The following is a 15,881-nucleotide window of genomic DNA, read 5'->3' as shown; positions in this document are numbered from 1 at the left end:
GAAGTGAAATGGACACCCGTCTGTACCTAACCTAATAGAAAACATCACAACAGGGGTATTATAAACCACCCGAGAGGCAAGGAACAACACAAGGAAAAGTTTAAAATACACAGATCCTACCTAGTGTTCACAATCTGGGACAGGCCCGAGAGTGATACAGAACTCATATTGTACAAATATATAAAATTCAGGTATAAGGGATTGCTTTTAAAACTCTGAACTTAAAGGTATGGTGCCTATGACACTAGAGTTTTATAGTTATAGTTAAATTTCAAAGGACATGCTTTGACTTGGGTCTCCCCTACAATCATAAACTGCTAAAAACTGAAATCTGCTGTATTCCCATTTTGGATGTGCAAAAGGATAACCGTGCTCAACTGTAGTTGGAGAGAGAGGGGCAAGACTGCAGGTCTCAGAGCATCAAGCATAATGGTTCTGAGAAGAAACTGCCTCCTCTCTCCAAAAAGACTTTTCACAGAAGTATTTACTTTGACTATCTTCATATTTTCACCCAGAAATCTTTTGAAATGTCACACCCAGGGAGGGTACTGCACGTGTACGTGTGTGTGTTATACCACTCCTTAAGGGATGGTCATCAGTCAGGTCTGAATCCCCAAGTCTTAGAAGATGAACTGTGTGGAGGCCCAATTTGGCCCAGAGGAGATGAAAAGGGGGCTTCTCAAGACTGTACGGTACTTGGGACTTCCCTGGTGGCACAGTGGTTAAGAATCCTCCTGTCAATGCAGGGGACATGGGTGCGAGCCCTGGTCTGGGAAGATCCCACCTGCCATGGAGCAACTAAGCCCGTGCGCCCAACTACTGAAGCCCACGTGCCACAAATACTGAAACCCACGCACCTAGAGCCCATGCTCCACAACAAGAGAAAAGCCACTGCAATGCGAAGCCTGCGCACCACAACGAAGAGTAGCCCCTGCTCGCTGCAACTAGAAAAAGCCCGCACACAGCAACGAAGACCCAACGCAGTCAATAAATAAATAAATAAGTTTATATTAAAAAAAAAAAAGAATGTACGGTACTCTAATCACAGTTGGGATTTCCATAAGAAGCAAATCTAACAGTCACATTCTCTTTTGAGAGAAGAGACCACATACTCTTTTGTAGCAAAGACAAACCTCTACAGGGTGGAGTGGGGGCATGGGTGAGAACAATTTGCAAATGTGCTTAGAACAATGAAACAATGACAGAGGAAATAATGTACTATTTGTCATTGGTACCTTCAAGATAAAGATATCTTAGTACATTCTTTCACCAGAAAGAATGCAGTACCTATTAGTTAAAAAACAAAAACAAAAATCTACCAGTAAGGTCTGTCTTACTGTGGAATAGATTGCCAAGAGAAGTGCTACTTCTTAGAATAGTTTAAAATCAAGCAAAATACTTAGGAATTTATAGTAGAAAATAAGCTTATACCCACAATGCCCTGTTGAGAGGGTACCAGTCCCTTCTCCAATTCTACACTTCTGTTCTAGGGGCTGTTGTAAGAAATCAGCAACATTAAGTATGTGAAAGGATTCAGTACACAGTTACCCTCAATATTACCAGCCTGAGCACTTGCCTTTGACAAAGGCTTAAAATCTACCCGATCTGTGTGACCAGGAAAAAGGTCAGATTTTAATACAGGGAAAAACAGTGAAAGGGACAGAGAGAAAGAAAAAGAAAAAAAAATCAAACCAACAACAAACATGCTACAGATGTACTGTATGAGTGGCAGCCACCTATGGTAAACTCCAGCTTTTAAAAACAAAATAAAGAACTTCCCAAAAGATGGTGAGGTACTCTCCCCTCCCTAAATCCTATTATTATACCTAGAAAATCCCTTGTAACCAAGACAATTTTCAGCAGCAACAAGGAACAAACAAATGTAGCCTACCAGAGACCCATTTAGGACTCTGTCACAAAATGAATCTGTATTAAAAGAAGAGCAGAAAGGGATGAGGAGCTCGAGCTTTCAGGTCAGGCAGAAACCGCTGCATTTCCTGCCTCTCATACTGACCTTCTGCAAGTTGACTTAACTTCTCTGAGCCTCAGTGTCTTCGACTATAAATCAGGGATATCATTCATTTTTTCCACAGCGTAGCTCTAATGAGACGATGAATGCAAAATTCCAAGCACAATGCCTGGCACAGAGTAAGTACTAAGTAAGTAGTAGCTCCCTCTCCTGAAGTTTCTTTTCATAGAATTTTTGTGGAAATAGATCAACCCTAAATAAACACTGACTGAGTACCTACTACACATGGATTACTGAGTAAAGGAGGCAACAATTCTGAGAGCCTCAAATACCTCAAGAAGGATACATGTAGGGAGAGTACAGAGGCTAAAAGTTAGAGAATACAGGGAAATGAAACAATACATTAGAAATATAGGAAGATAACTCTGGCTCTCTCTTTTCCAAGGTTCCAGTCATATTCCCAAGTTACACACAACAAGCCATGACAGAGCATGTAACAGACCAAGAAAAAATTAACAGCACTTGAACGTCCCACCAGATCCCAAATAAAACACGGAGTACACTGTGTCACGGTCAACACTTCAAAAACTCCCTTAGGCTTTCCCCAAGATCTTAATCCACGGGAAAATCATTTCACAAAGACGAAATACTCTGAAACCGAAGAAATAAAGCATTGCTCTGAGGTCAGCGTTACCAGTAAGTTTATTGTGATTAGTACTACTACCATTGCTATTGCTGTTATCTGTGATTCTGGAGACAGAACTGCTGCAGATAGAAGTAGTTCTGGGTTGAAATACAGATAAAGGATGGCTTTACTGGACAAGTTTAAGGTACGCATGATCCAAAATACATTGCCAAAAAATTTAACAATTTTTATAAAGTGATCAAGGAGGCGAGAAGTGTTGTAGATATGCTGAATTAAACACAGTTTTTGGTACTTTCAGGTATTACATGAAGCTACTTTTAAACACAGGAAATATTTCTGGAATCACACTATATATTCAGTGCTTAAAAACAGTTATATTCCTTCAACTGAAGATGACCTGGAACAATCTGGGCCACTTCTATATTAGACTAATAAAACTAATTTTAAAACAACACAACTGTCTAACAGGGAAGGTTTTAACACTCAGGTATGAAATCACACCTCCCAGCACACAGGCTGAATTATCCCCCAGCTTCTCACCTGTAATTATCATTTGCTCCCTCTCCAGGTGGCTGTTAGCCACCAAGTATCTTCCTAGGCTCACATCTGTAAGTACAAACTGCCTCTGGGGCCTCACATGCTATGAGGGTGAGAGGGAGGACAAAAACAAAAACTTCATGCTGGCTTAGACAACTTCTGAAAATATCTATCTTCAACACACAGCACAAGAGCAATTTGATAAAATTAAAATACCCTTATGTCACCACGGTTAGTGATAAGTATTTTTCAAATAAAAAGAGTAAATTTACTTCACAGTTCCTGTAGAGGCCAGCTTCTTCCATTAAGGCCAATTCCAAAAATTTAGCAAAAGATCTTTCATCAGTTGAGAGGGCATAATTAGATGTTTTGATTAAAGCATTTTCCTCCCCTGGTTAACAAGATATAACAGATGTCACCGACTTCCCTAATAACAATACAGTCCTGCACTTGGCATCTTTACAATTTTAAAAGTGAACTGTCATATAGAAAAATTATAGCTAGGGTGTCTCCATACAATCATGGCTCTGAAGTGGTTATGACATGCCCGGACTTCCCAATGGAACAGATATGGAAAATCATACTCCATATTCATAGCTGCAAGCCCTCCTTAGCACGCACTTGAAAACCAACCTCTGAAATCTGAATGATGTGGGCTTATTCAAATCACCACCAATTATTCCTGGAAGCACCGACCAAGTGAGGTATGAAACCTGTACAGAAAATGCAAATCTCACAGTCACTTTCTTCCAGGAGCACGGGGAACACATGCAGAAAAGTGTCTCAGGAAAAGCAATGCCCACCTAAAGAGACTCACTCTAACAAAATCCAAGCTTCTATGCAGAGAGGAAGAGTACCATACTTGATTTTCTTTTTTAGTCATATTTTTTCACAGTAAGATTCCCCTGGTACATTCACTCAATTTACAAAAATTCGATTTACACCAATTTTGTCAACACATCAGTCCAGGGTATAACTAGAGATAGACCTGCATTTTAAATGGGAGGCAGCCTCTCTGACTGAAGTTCAACTCAAACATCCTGGTTTAACAAGTGCATCAGTGACATTAAGCACAGATCTAAAGATTACTCAGACCCTCTCTCTGTCAGTTGCATGTGTTATTTATAGGACAGTATATCAATCATGTGTTCCCCTTATTATTTCCTACGTTCTGGTCCTAAGCTATTTGGTCTGCCAAATTAATACATTCCATTGTTGCTGCAATCTAAACAATGCTTGATAAAAGATTAATAAAATAGTTGGGTTCTCTGCAACCACAACATACACACCCAGGGAAATTCATCAATGTCTTTTTATTTGCATATTTGGCTGACTGCCCCCTGCAGCAAATATGTAAGGTACCAATGCTCAGGTATCCTGGTTTATGGTTTGCATTTAATTCAGGGTGTCAATCTGCTTCTGTTTTAATTACATCCATCTTGATATGTTATTACAATCTCATGAAAACTTCTTTTCATTGTATGAATGGCTATAAATATATACACATGACAAACAGTTGTTATAAATTTTCTGGTTCAGCGATAAACAGGCAAGATGGCTTAGCCAACACATCATGTGGATTTAATATTTTGAGTCTTTCTTCTTCAGAAGAAAAGTTTGGTTGAGTCTTCAACCCAACCATATTCCAAAGTTCACTTGTTTCAAATGTTCTGCTACCAACTTTAGTAAGTTGCTCTGAGTCTCTCTGAATTGCCAGGCTGAAGAAAAATATTCTACCCAAAAAAATTACGTTAAAATTTTAAGCGGCCACATTAAGACCATCTTACATTCAAATAATTATTTTATCTTCCCATCGGTTATTCAAGGATAAGAAACCCTCACATCATCACCCTAATATTTATTTTTTCTCTTACATCTTCATTATGGAGGGGAGGGGGTGTTAAAAAAGACTAATGGACCTGCAGAGAAAGGCCAATTGTACACTGGGGGAAAGATACTGGGTAATAATCAGAACATTTCTTGGGAAAAATGGGAATCTTTACAATCATGGTTGATCATCCTCATTTGCAGTTATTATTATTATTATTATTTTTTACCTTCCAATGTTCCCAATCCTTAGGAATCCAAGTACCGAGGAAAAGCAGTCTCCTAGTTTCACTGGATAACACTGAGAGCCTCTAACTCCCAGTGTGATCTTAAGCAGGACAATTAACCCCTCTAGGCTGTGTTTTCATTTGCAAAATGAGAGGAAGAACTACAGCATTTCTAAAGACAACAACTGTGCCTCTAATGTCGCTCTGGCTTAGAAAGCACATCAACCAACAATAGCTGAGCTGAAATGGATCAAAAGACTGCTCTGAAAAAGTTGAGGTCCTAACTTTAGGATAACACCCCCTGAAGATGTAGCTATGCACATTAAACTCAAAACTGTAATTTTCACATATAATCAAACTGATCAGCCTAACAAATGAGAAAGGAGCAAACTTTGTAATATGTAGCAACACACAATACCAAATGCTTGTTTCCCCTTTTGCCCCAGTGAAAGTATGATTTCACTTGAACTACATAAGATCATTTCTTAGAACAGCACAATCCAGGATCTTCATTATTTTTGCCAACTGAACATGTACAGAGAGAATGGGTGGAACATTGGAATTTCTAGTATGTGGCTGGAAAACAAGTGATATTCTAATGTTCAACTACTGTTCCATCTACATCTTTATTTCCTTAGGTTTTTTTTTTCTTACTTAGTTTCTAACTATGGAAAACTATTCACTAAATCACCTTTAGCCAGCAACCTTTAGCCAGTAAGCATAACTGCACAGAGACCCTAGCAAACAACCAAAAAAAAAAAAAAAGTCTACTTCACTATAACTATCGAGAAATCACTGCAAAACTAGACTCTCTTAATTCCTCTTTTCAAGCTCTAAAATATCACTGCCATGAGAAACTTTGCAGAAATGTAAAATGAAGTTGGTGGGTTGTGCTACACGGGAAGGTAGGTGTGGAGACAAGGAAAACAACATCCCTGACACCCCTCAGGAATCATCACAACTTGACCCTGGCATTGACTTAAATCCTGTCCCAGATTCAGTCTAAAGGTATCACATTTCACCCATATAACCCAGAGTCGCATTTTGTCTTCACAGGCTGTGTTTCTGTATCTAACCCAGGTCATTTCAAAATGCTTCAGTTAATAACAATCACACAGTACTTGAAATTTGAAGGCTTTCTGTCAAAAATGAATCCCAACCTGCATTAGCCATTTTCCTTTACTTACAAACTGTGGGCTTTCCCTTCTCCTCTTGTGGCTCCATTTTACTTGTGTCCAAATGCCATATCTCTGCGCACTTGGGTTTTCCAGGGCCCAGAGATATGGCACTACATGGTATAGTGGCAAGCCAAAACGACAAAATATATGTATGTACTTGGTCATTTGTGGTATTTATTCAGGCAAACTCTAACCAGAGCTCACAAATGAATGAGAAATCAGAATGATGAGCTGATAACAGCCCAGAAAACTGAGGCAAGCAATTTATCCTCATGGTGCTAACTTCCGAGTCCCTCAGACTGTCAATGTTCAAATAATAAGGTTTGTAATTCAAAGTTCTACATTTCATTCGGAACTTCCTAAATCCATTGCCTTTCAAAATTCATAATTTTGATAACTCTATCTCAGTAAAGGAAGAGGAAAGGGGGAAGGAAGTTGGGTGGGAGGGAGGGAGAGAAGGAGGTAGGTGGGCAGTGGGTGGTGGGGAGTCTACTGGATCCTAGGATGAGACTGACACATGCACTAGTATATGAAATAAAAACCTAGAAAGACGGCAGCAATACAAATGATTTCAGGTTACAAGTCCCCTTGCAAAAGATGGAATCAGAGACTGAAAAGGAATGACACAGAGAAGCCTGTACTTGCCTAGTCTCTTCCTAAGCAAGCAAAGGAAGCCAGACTAAGTTAAATCCACCCCTCCCCTCTTCAGTCACTAACAGCATAAAAAGGATCTATTCTTTGTGACCTTACAAGATAAGTACTGACTGCATACCCCCTACCCTGCAGGCTTGTTAGAAGAAATGAAGTAAGAACACAGTTCAGATCTGGAAGAAGAAACGCAAATTTAGGGCCTCACCAGCCTTAAATTCTGTGCCCCACTTCTAGAAAAAAAAAAAATTCTGCATTCATCTATTCATTGAACAGGCACACATTATATAAGAAAAACTGTTCTGACCCAGCTAAATGTCCCTAAATTGGTTTTGATGCTCTCCTGTCTTGGGTTTCGCCAAATTAATTCCCTTCCTGCTCTTCCAAACTTCAATTGTTTGAGAGTTTTTCAATCTGATTTTTTTCCAGAACTTTCTCAAATGAATAGCTGCTATCCCATTACCAAGGTCTTTTTCCTATATCAACAAAATATTGGGTTTAATCCCAACCCTGAAAAAAGTGTTGTTTCTTGAGAAAAAAAAGAAATAGTATGAGGCACTTTTACAAAGTTAGGCTACACTTAATATATTAGTATATTACAGCATAGGGGTAAAATAAAATGTAAAAACACTAACCCACCATCCACCCTCTGCGTGCGTACACACACACACACTCCCTCCATCAAAAAGTACAACTGACCTTATGTCCAAAGGCTTCCAAATTTAGCAAGTGGAACCTAAATTATTCTTTAACAGCTGCCCTCAACTCTTATTTTTTTGGCTTGGGGACCTTATTTCTAATCCTCACATTCCCTCAAACTAAATAATCACCATTTTTTTTTGACAGCATATAGAACTGTTGTATAGTTAGAATCTCTTTAACACCCTCAATGCTCCTTGAATCTCCTGGAATCATATTGAATGCCCTGTCTTTTTTAACCCTTTTTCAATGGTGAAAGCTAGAGGAAAACACTCTCAAAAAGGATTAAAGGGTAATCACTAACTTTGTGATTCAGTTTTTAAATTTACTGATTCATGTATACCCTGCCTACTTCCAAAAAAGATCTAAAGTAGTTCATCTCAACAACTAACACAAGGCATGTGGAATCACCATATCGCAATCTTCGACCTCATCTCCCATAAATACTCCTGGAGTGATGCTCTGCCTTGTTCAGTGAAATACTGAAATTCAGTAAGCATAGTAATATACCTGAATTCATAACCAAGCACGTTCACAGTCCTTTTTTTTTTTTTTTCTGTAGACTTTCTCACCACTTAGGAACTCCTCAGATCCTAAAGCTATGCAAATTGTCTGAAGTGAAATGCTGGAACTGACCCATTTACTCCACAGTCCCATCCCAAACTTCCCAAGATAGAAAGAGAAAAATGTAACAAAAACATAGCTCCATAGCTTTCACTGGCTGTGTAACAGCAGATGAAGGGTTCTGACCTTTCTTGAATGAACACATCATACTTAAGCGAGCAAAAGGCAGATAATCTGAAACCTTTATTTTAACATCAGTGTCAACCTCCTTTCTCATCCAGCCTTCGTTCCCAGCTTGCTAAAAATCAGCATTACAGGAAACCAGAAGGAACCAAGATAGGATAAAACTCAACTCTGGCTGGAAGGCAGCTTGGTAGCATCAGAATTGGGCTGCTATCACAATGAAAGAACTATTAATGAGATCACTCACCAATATTCACCTCATGTGTGGGGTTGCTAACAATCAATGAAGGGCTGACACCAGGCAGGAAAAGGGAGCAGAAGGAAAAGTGGACTAATCATCATTATTTACATCTCACACTCCCCTTGCCACTCCTACTTAAGCAGCAGCCTCTACTCTGACTCCAAACTTCTGTGCCTGGTTTTCCAAGTTGTCTATCATCAGCCCACTCACCCTAGACTCAGAGACTATCAAGTGCCAAGACCTGGAAGGGACCATTGAAATCTTTTCCAGCATTTCCCATACTGGCTTATAGATTATGAATTATAATGCCAAGAATGAAAGTGCCCTGTGGTCATATAAATTAGGAAATAAGGCACATCACTTCTCCTTCTCTAATATCAAAACTCATATACACATTACAAAAGACTTCTAACCTGGGCAGAACAAGTCACCCATTTAATTTTGTCTAGCCCATCAAGTTCCAAAACTATCTGAGAGTAGATCACATTTTTTTGGTCTGGAACACAACCTATGAACATCCACAGAACTATGTCCCGTTCCAGCTTGGGTACCTTTGCTCTAAAACTACTCTAAACCTCTCAACTTGTGGAAAAAGAAAATGAGGATTTTAAAGAGTGCCTTCCCAAGGTCACTCAACTGGTTAGGACAGCCAAGCCTGGAGTGTGGGTCTCCACTGGTCTCCCGACTCCCAAACAAGCACTCTTTCTTACACAATTTTGTTCTCATTTCTACCAGCACTCCCTTGCCCGCAAAACCTAATCACTCATCTTGTTTCTGTGCCTTCTTCACCATTCCCTCTTTTTAGAATGCCCACCCCCCCACACTCCCTCCGTGTCTATCCAAATCACTTCAACCTTCTAGGCCCCATATTCTCCAGGAAGCCTTCTCAAACACTTCAGCCTATCTCACTATCCCTTCTCTGAAAGCCTATTGCACCTAGTTGGTATTAGGCATTCAAGTGCCTGTTTCAAAAACATTTTATAGGTGCTGGACTTAATTTTTCAACTAAACTGCACACTCCTTCAAGACACTATATATATTTTAGGTGTCTGCACTCTTTCTAGTACCTTGCACATATCAAACACTCCATGAATATTTGCTGACTGATACAAGGAAAACGATTAATGCTTTTTAAACAACGGAATAAGTGAGATTTGACCATAGTAAATTATTACAGCCTACAAACCTGGCATGTTACAAGCACATCAAATTCTGTACAGCCTATTTACACTACCAATGTGCACGTAAGCCCTGAAACACATAGGAAATGAAGACCACATGAAAGTCTTAGTTTGATTCTCCACCCACCAGAACGGAGTCTTCCTTCATTTTCACAAGCCTGCAAAGCTCCAACTAGCCTCCTACCTGCTAATCCCAATAATTTCATCTTTGCTTCCCTTGGTCAGTTGTACAAAAGGAGGCTGCCCTAAGAACCCAGTACATAGCAGCCGAGTGAGGGGAAAAATAATGGATTTGCAGATTTTCAGTCATAGTGCTCACATGGCTTCCTAATCAAGACTACACAGAAAGAAATGCAAATAATGACAGAAAGGTAATATTATCTGGCACATCAGGGTATGCTGACAGTACTAGAACCCCAACATTCCCATTTATACTTTGTTTGCTGGAAACCACTTTTTAATGAGGCTTGATATCTGGGGATATTCACTTGTATTCAAAGAATATTCAAATAAACAATACCATACCAAATGGTAATTCTGCTTCTCAAATGCATAATGAAAAGAACACCATGTTCAACTTTCGCCTCCTCACTTACCCTCTTATCTTCTATCATGAGGCTCTTCACAATCACATACTTGAACTTCAGGGCACAATTACTCAAGACAAGTGTCCCTGCAGAATACGAAACTACCTCTGCCAGTTTCACTGCATATAAAGTGTGGGACTTCTCAAACCCCATCCAAAGCTTTCATTTTAAATAAGAACCAACAGTAGTGAAAAATAAATCAACATAAAAATGTAGATTCTCATTAGACAAGTTTCTTATTTTTCCTCCAGTACTGTAAGTAAAACCACAGTTAGTCTGGAACAATTTTATCAGGACATTTCATTATGAGTTAGGAGCCCCTTCTTAAAAGGGAAGTCAAAATGAGCTACTCTAGACAAAACCATAGGAGTCAAATGATGTGCCCATTAACACCCAAAGTATACACTCCACAGTTAGCTAGCTACTGCTCTGAACCCACATAAGCTTAAAAGCCAAGCTGTGCAAGCCAATATTTCTGGTTTCTAATCACAGTATCACACTAGCAGCAACCTTGATGACACGTGGTGACAAGTGATTTCATTTCTACACACAAAAACACAGTATGTATTTAGGATAACTCTTAGAATCTCTAATAATTCTTAACATTTACAAGCACTCCTGTAACATACATTTCTGTCCAAGTTCATAGTTTAGTTGTCTGCTTCCTAATAAGCTCTCACATTTCTTAGTGATAGTTCAGTAAATCTTCCAAACTGAGTACAGTGGGACACCAGAGGTTTTATTTTAATGATCACCACACACATATGTCTGACCATCCAGCATGGACACAAATGTGATAAGCAGCAGACAGTTCTACCTTTTCCCAGAGAACCAGACATACATGATGATTTTTATTCCCCACTGTGTGTTTTTAACCTCAGAAGTGTATTTACAGCTTTCCTACAAAAATTAGGATGCCTAAATGTGAACACTGACAGGATATTTGATGATATTAGGGAACTGTTGTTAATTAACCTGGGTGTGATAATGGTACTATGGGTTTGGGTGGGTTTTTTGGGTGGGTTTGTTTTTTGTTTTTTTTTGAGTCATTACCACTTAGAAATATATACCAATTTTCTCACATCACATCTGGGAGGAGAGAATGAGTAGATGGCCTAAAGATGAGGCATGAGTTGGCAATTGTTGAACCTGGTGGTGGTGTGTCAGTACATTGGAGATTGCTATACTGTTCTCTCTACTTCTGTATATGTTTAAATTTTTCTATAAAGTTTTAAAGAAACTTTTTAAAAAGTCAGACCTTTATACCCACAAAAAGATATTCAAATGATATTCAGATATGAAGGTAGTATAATATTCAGCTAACCAAAGTAACCTGGGTTTTGAATCTAGAAAAGTAGCAGAAAAATAATCACAGCAAGGAAAGGAATGGTATTAATGGTACATTTCAAACTTGGCCTTTAAAAATTAAAAATTTTTTTACACCCAAAAGAAACTAGAATGGGCACATTTTCTCTCAAAAGCCAGATGGATAGACATATACATCACAAGCCCAGTCAAATATTTATTAAAAGTAGAACAATCAAAAACAACTGCATAAGTTATATTTATCTTTACTTGGCCTTCAAAAATGTTCATGGGAATCTGGAGGCCCCTCTTGCTTACTTACTGAGAAGGGCCACATAGCAGAGCAGGATAACCATGCAGGAAGCAAAACCACTTATAAGCAGCTCTTACAAATACTGTCCTAAACCAACCACTGATAGCAACCAAATCCTAGGCAGCGTTTTCTAATTCATGTACTAGGACACGTATTGACATTTCAATTCCTATTTTAAAGCAAAAGAGAAGCAGAGAGACAGAGAGAAAGAGGTCACACTGTACAGTACCCTCCCACCTTGGCAAAGTTGAAGCCACAGTTAGAATTATCCTAACAAGTGGTGAGCCTCAACACTCAAAAGAACTCCATAAGATCCATTTTAGCCAATAAACCACCAGTTCTAGAACCCAAGGACAACTGATTCAATCACTAACATCAGAATCTATGGCCACCAATACCACCACCCTCCCTTCCTCCCCAACCACTAGCCACCATCCACCACCATCACCACCAGCAGCCCAACCAAAAAGCAGTTTAAACAGAAAAGAACAACCCTAACAGGAAGGCTTCCTTTTTAAAAATATTTAAACTTGACACCCAAACACACACACAGAACCAGCCGTCTAAACCTCTAAACCTGTACAGTTACCGCATGTGAGACTTAAGCTGTCATTAACAAAGCTTGCATTTGAGCATTGCAAACAATACCATAATAACAGCAAAAACCAAAGGGAAAAGGAAAAGTTTCTTTCAGGAACCTCAAACCATCACACCAGGTGCAGAAAAGGCTAGAAACCAACTCCTATCTTGGTTTTGTTCTTAAGAAAGCCGGACCAACTCTGCAGAGTCTCAAAGCGCTCTGTATGTGTGGCGTGTTGGGGGTGGAGGAGAAAAAAGGAGGTTACCTTTACACAGGCCAGTGACCCATGCCAGCACCAAATCAGATCCATCCAGGTAGAGAGAGTTTCCCTCTGACCCCTGGACAATCTCCTCCTACCTGCCCCCCATCACCACCCCCAAGGAGCCCTTTAGCTGGCAGAAAAATGTGCATTTGGAAATCAATGCTGCAGGTGCCCAAAGAATAAAGAAAGACACGCAGAGATATACACACACACAAAGCCAATCAGAAAGATAAAAAAAAAGAAAACACACACAAAAAAAAAAGGAAAAGGAGAGGGACAATTGGGTGACAAGCCCTTCAGATACCAGCTAGGATTTTATTCTTTCCTCCCACTAGTCCTCTCTAGTGTACATTTTTCTGTCCTTTAACCGAATTGCTCATGTACACACACATGTGCATATGTATGTGTATAGATAATATTACAATTAACCCTTTCTGTAATAGAGCCCTGTACGGAATACAGAAAGATATTCCATCCTTTCCTCTCTTCCCTCCCCTCCTCCCTCCTTTCTCCCAACCAGGAGAAAACGCCCCCTTCCCCAGCTTCACCAAAAAAAAAAAAAAAAAAAAAAGAAAAGAAAAGAAAAAAAAAAAGGAAAAAAAGAAATGAAAAGAAAAAAAGGGGGTAGGGGAAGGGGGGCAAAGAACCACAAAACCCCATCAGTCTCTGGTCCCGAGGACACCCAGGAAAGGTCTATACAAACACACACACAGGGACATATGGCTCTGTAGAAAGCACACAGAGAACCGTCCACAGGCGCCCCAAACCCAGCAGACTTCCACCAGCCAAGAAGCCATGATTGGGGAGGGAGAGGAGGAAGGAGTAGGGGCAGAGCTCTCCGTGGAGGGGGGCGCATTGTTGTGATGCCTGAACCCCTTTCTTTCTGCCCATCTGCTGTGGAGGGGGTGCGGGGAGGGGGCGCAGGGGGAAGGCGAGAGAGAACGAGGAAACCTGGAGACCAGGCACGGCTTGTCGATTCCCTCCTGCTGCCTGTCTGCCCGCGCCCCCAGCTCCCCCCCACCACCAACAATAAGACCTCAGCCTAGACAGCCAGCCAGCCAGACCGACCAGAGCGCGGCGGGGGAGGCACCAGAGCCGGGCGCAGCCGGCGGCGGGGGGCGGGGGTCGTGCCTATAAAGGGAAACCGGGGGGAGGGGGTCCCCCTTACCTCCAGCGCTTCAAAAGTGACAAAGCTGGTCATGGCAAATCCATCAATGATGTCCTCTTCGGCTGAGGTGGACTCTCTCCGCTTCCTCCGCGGGGGTCTGGGCCGGGACGGGGCGGAGGACGGGGGCTTCCCATTGTCTTCCTTGTCGGAGCCCGACGACGAGGCGAACGAGGGCGCCCGGGTCCGGCCGGCCCCGCCGCCGCCGGCCGCGCCGGCCCCCAGTCCGCCCCGGGAGCGCCTCTCCCGGTCTCGCTGAGACCGCGACCGCCGCTTTTTGCGGAGTCCATGGCCCCGCGTCGGGCCATCCATGGCTCTGCTTCGCCGGGGTCTCCCCGCTAGCCGCCTGCCCGCCACAGGCTCCGGCCGCGGCCGCACAAAAAAATTGACACCAATCCCTCCCTCCCCCTTCTCGGCTTCCCTCCGCCCCGAGGAGGGCGCGGGGGAGACGGCGGCCGAAAGAAGGGAGAGAGGGGAAGAAAGAGCGGAGAAAGAAAAGGGGGAAGGGGCGGAGAGAGGGAGGAGGGACGGGAGCGAGGGCGAGAGGCGAGGAGCCCAAGTGCGGGGCTGCCCACAGCACTGAGGGTCGGAGATTCCTGTGAGCAGCGCCGAGCAAAGTAATGGCTGAACACACAGGTCTCCTTTAGAGGGGAAAAAAAAAAAAAAAAAAAAAAAAAACTCACCAAGCAGGCAATAAATCAGAATAGCGGAATGCTTTGATCAAGAGACTAGGAGGCTCCGGGGAGCCCTCCCCGCGGCCATTCTCCGCCGCGCCCCCCGCCCCCCGAAAACGCCTGCCCCCCCTCGACTCCAAATCGGGCCCGAAAAGGTCGCGGGAAAGTGGGGGCAATGAACTTCACCCGCCCCTCGCGCAGGAAAACACCCCCGACGCCTCTCACACACGCCTCAGAGAAAACTCACTCCCTGGCTCCAAAATTTTTAAGAAATGCATCCAGGGGAGGCCAAGGCTTCCAAGCGACCTGAGAGGGACGAGACCCCCCAGAGAGGGAAGCATAATAATGAAATAATTAGGAGGGGAGAGGGCGAAACTGGAAGAGGTGGAGAAGGGAGGTGGAGGAAGGGAAGGAGGATGCTGGAGCAGTTGTGGGGTTTGCTTTTCGGGCTTGGAGGGGGGAGGAGGAGGAGATGAAAGAAGAGAAGAAGCAGCCCCTGAGACTGCCACCCACCCCCCCTCCTCAAAAAAATTTTTTTTCCAGTCCCAGAGAAGAGGTCACCCTTCCTCAAAAAAGGGAGGGGGTGAGTCAGTCGACGAGGAAAGCAGAAAGAAATCTCCAGCGGGAGAGACACCGGTGTGCCGCCGCCGCCGCCTCTTCTCTTCGCCCAGCCTGAGGGAGAAGCGCGGCCAGGAAGCGCCAGGAACGCCGCTCTCACCGCCGCCGCTAACGCTGCCACCGCCGCCGCCGCGAGAGCCCCGAGCCGGAGGGTGCACGGCGTGTCCCCCGGCGGCTGCAGCCGGAGCCCGGGCACGGCCCCATCCTCCGCCCGCCTGCCTCGCTCAGCTCCCGCTCCTCCCCCTCCGCGGCCGGCCCACCGCCGCCGCCGCCCGCCTCAGCCCAGCCCCGTGCCCGCCCGCGCGCGCCGCGCGCACGCGCACCGCCCTCCCCGCGCCTCGCTCGGCGCGCGCTCCCGCCCCCGCGGCCCCGGCCGGCTGGATCACGTGGCCGGCCGGGCTCCCTCCACCCCGCCCCCTCCCCAGTTGTAGAGTGTGTAGAAAGCAAAAGGCTGGGGGCTGGCCGCGCTCGCGAGCC

The 15,881-nt window shown here is 43.2% G+C and overlaps 1 protein-coding gene across 4 annotated transcripts in view; it reads right to left on the bottom strand.

The window, feature by feature from the left end:
• AUTS2 (activator of transcription and developmental regulator AUTS2) overlaps positions 1–15,601 on the bottom strand; it is a 1,145,593-nt gene extending 1,129,992 nt beyond the window's left edge. For all 4 annotated transcript variants that reach the window (XM_082645103.1, XM_082645104.1, XM_082645106.1 and 1 more), the window contains exon 1: positions 14,116–15,601. In XM_082645103.1, coding sequence (XP_082501229.1) covers positions 14,116–14,424 — 309 coding nt within the window. In that variant the 5' untranslated portion in view covers positions 14,425–15,601. The remainder of the gene's footprint in view (positions 1–14,115) is intronic.
• Positions 15,602–15,881: the final 280 nt, after the last annotated feature.

Source organism: Mesoplodon mirus, assembly GCF_964341445.2.
Source record: "Mesoplodon mirus genome assembly, chromosome: 15".
NCBI classification, from domain to species: Eukaryota; Metazoa; Chordata; class Mammalia; order Artiodactyla; family Ziphiidae; genus Mesoplodon; species Mesoplodon mirus.
Note: the sequence above shows the minus strand (reverse complement) of the source record. Positions and strands in the feature narration are given on the sequence as shown.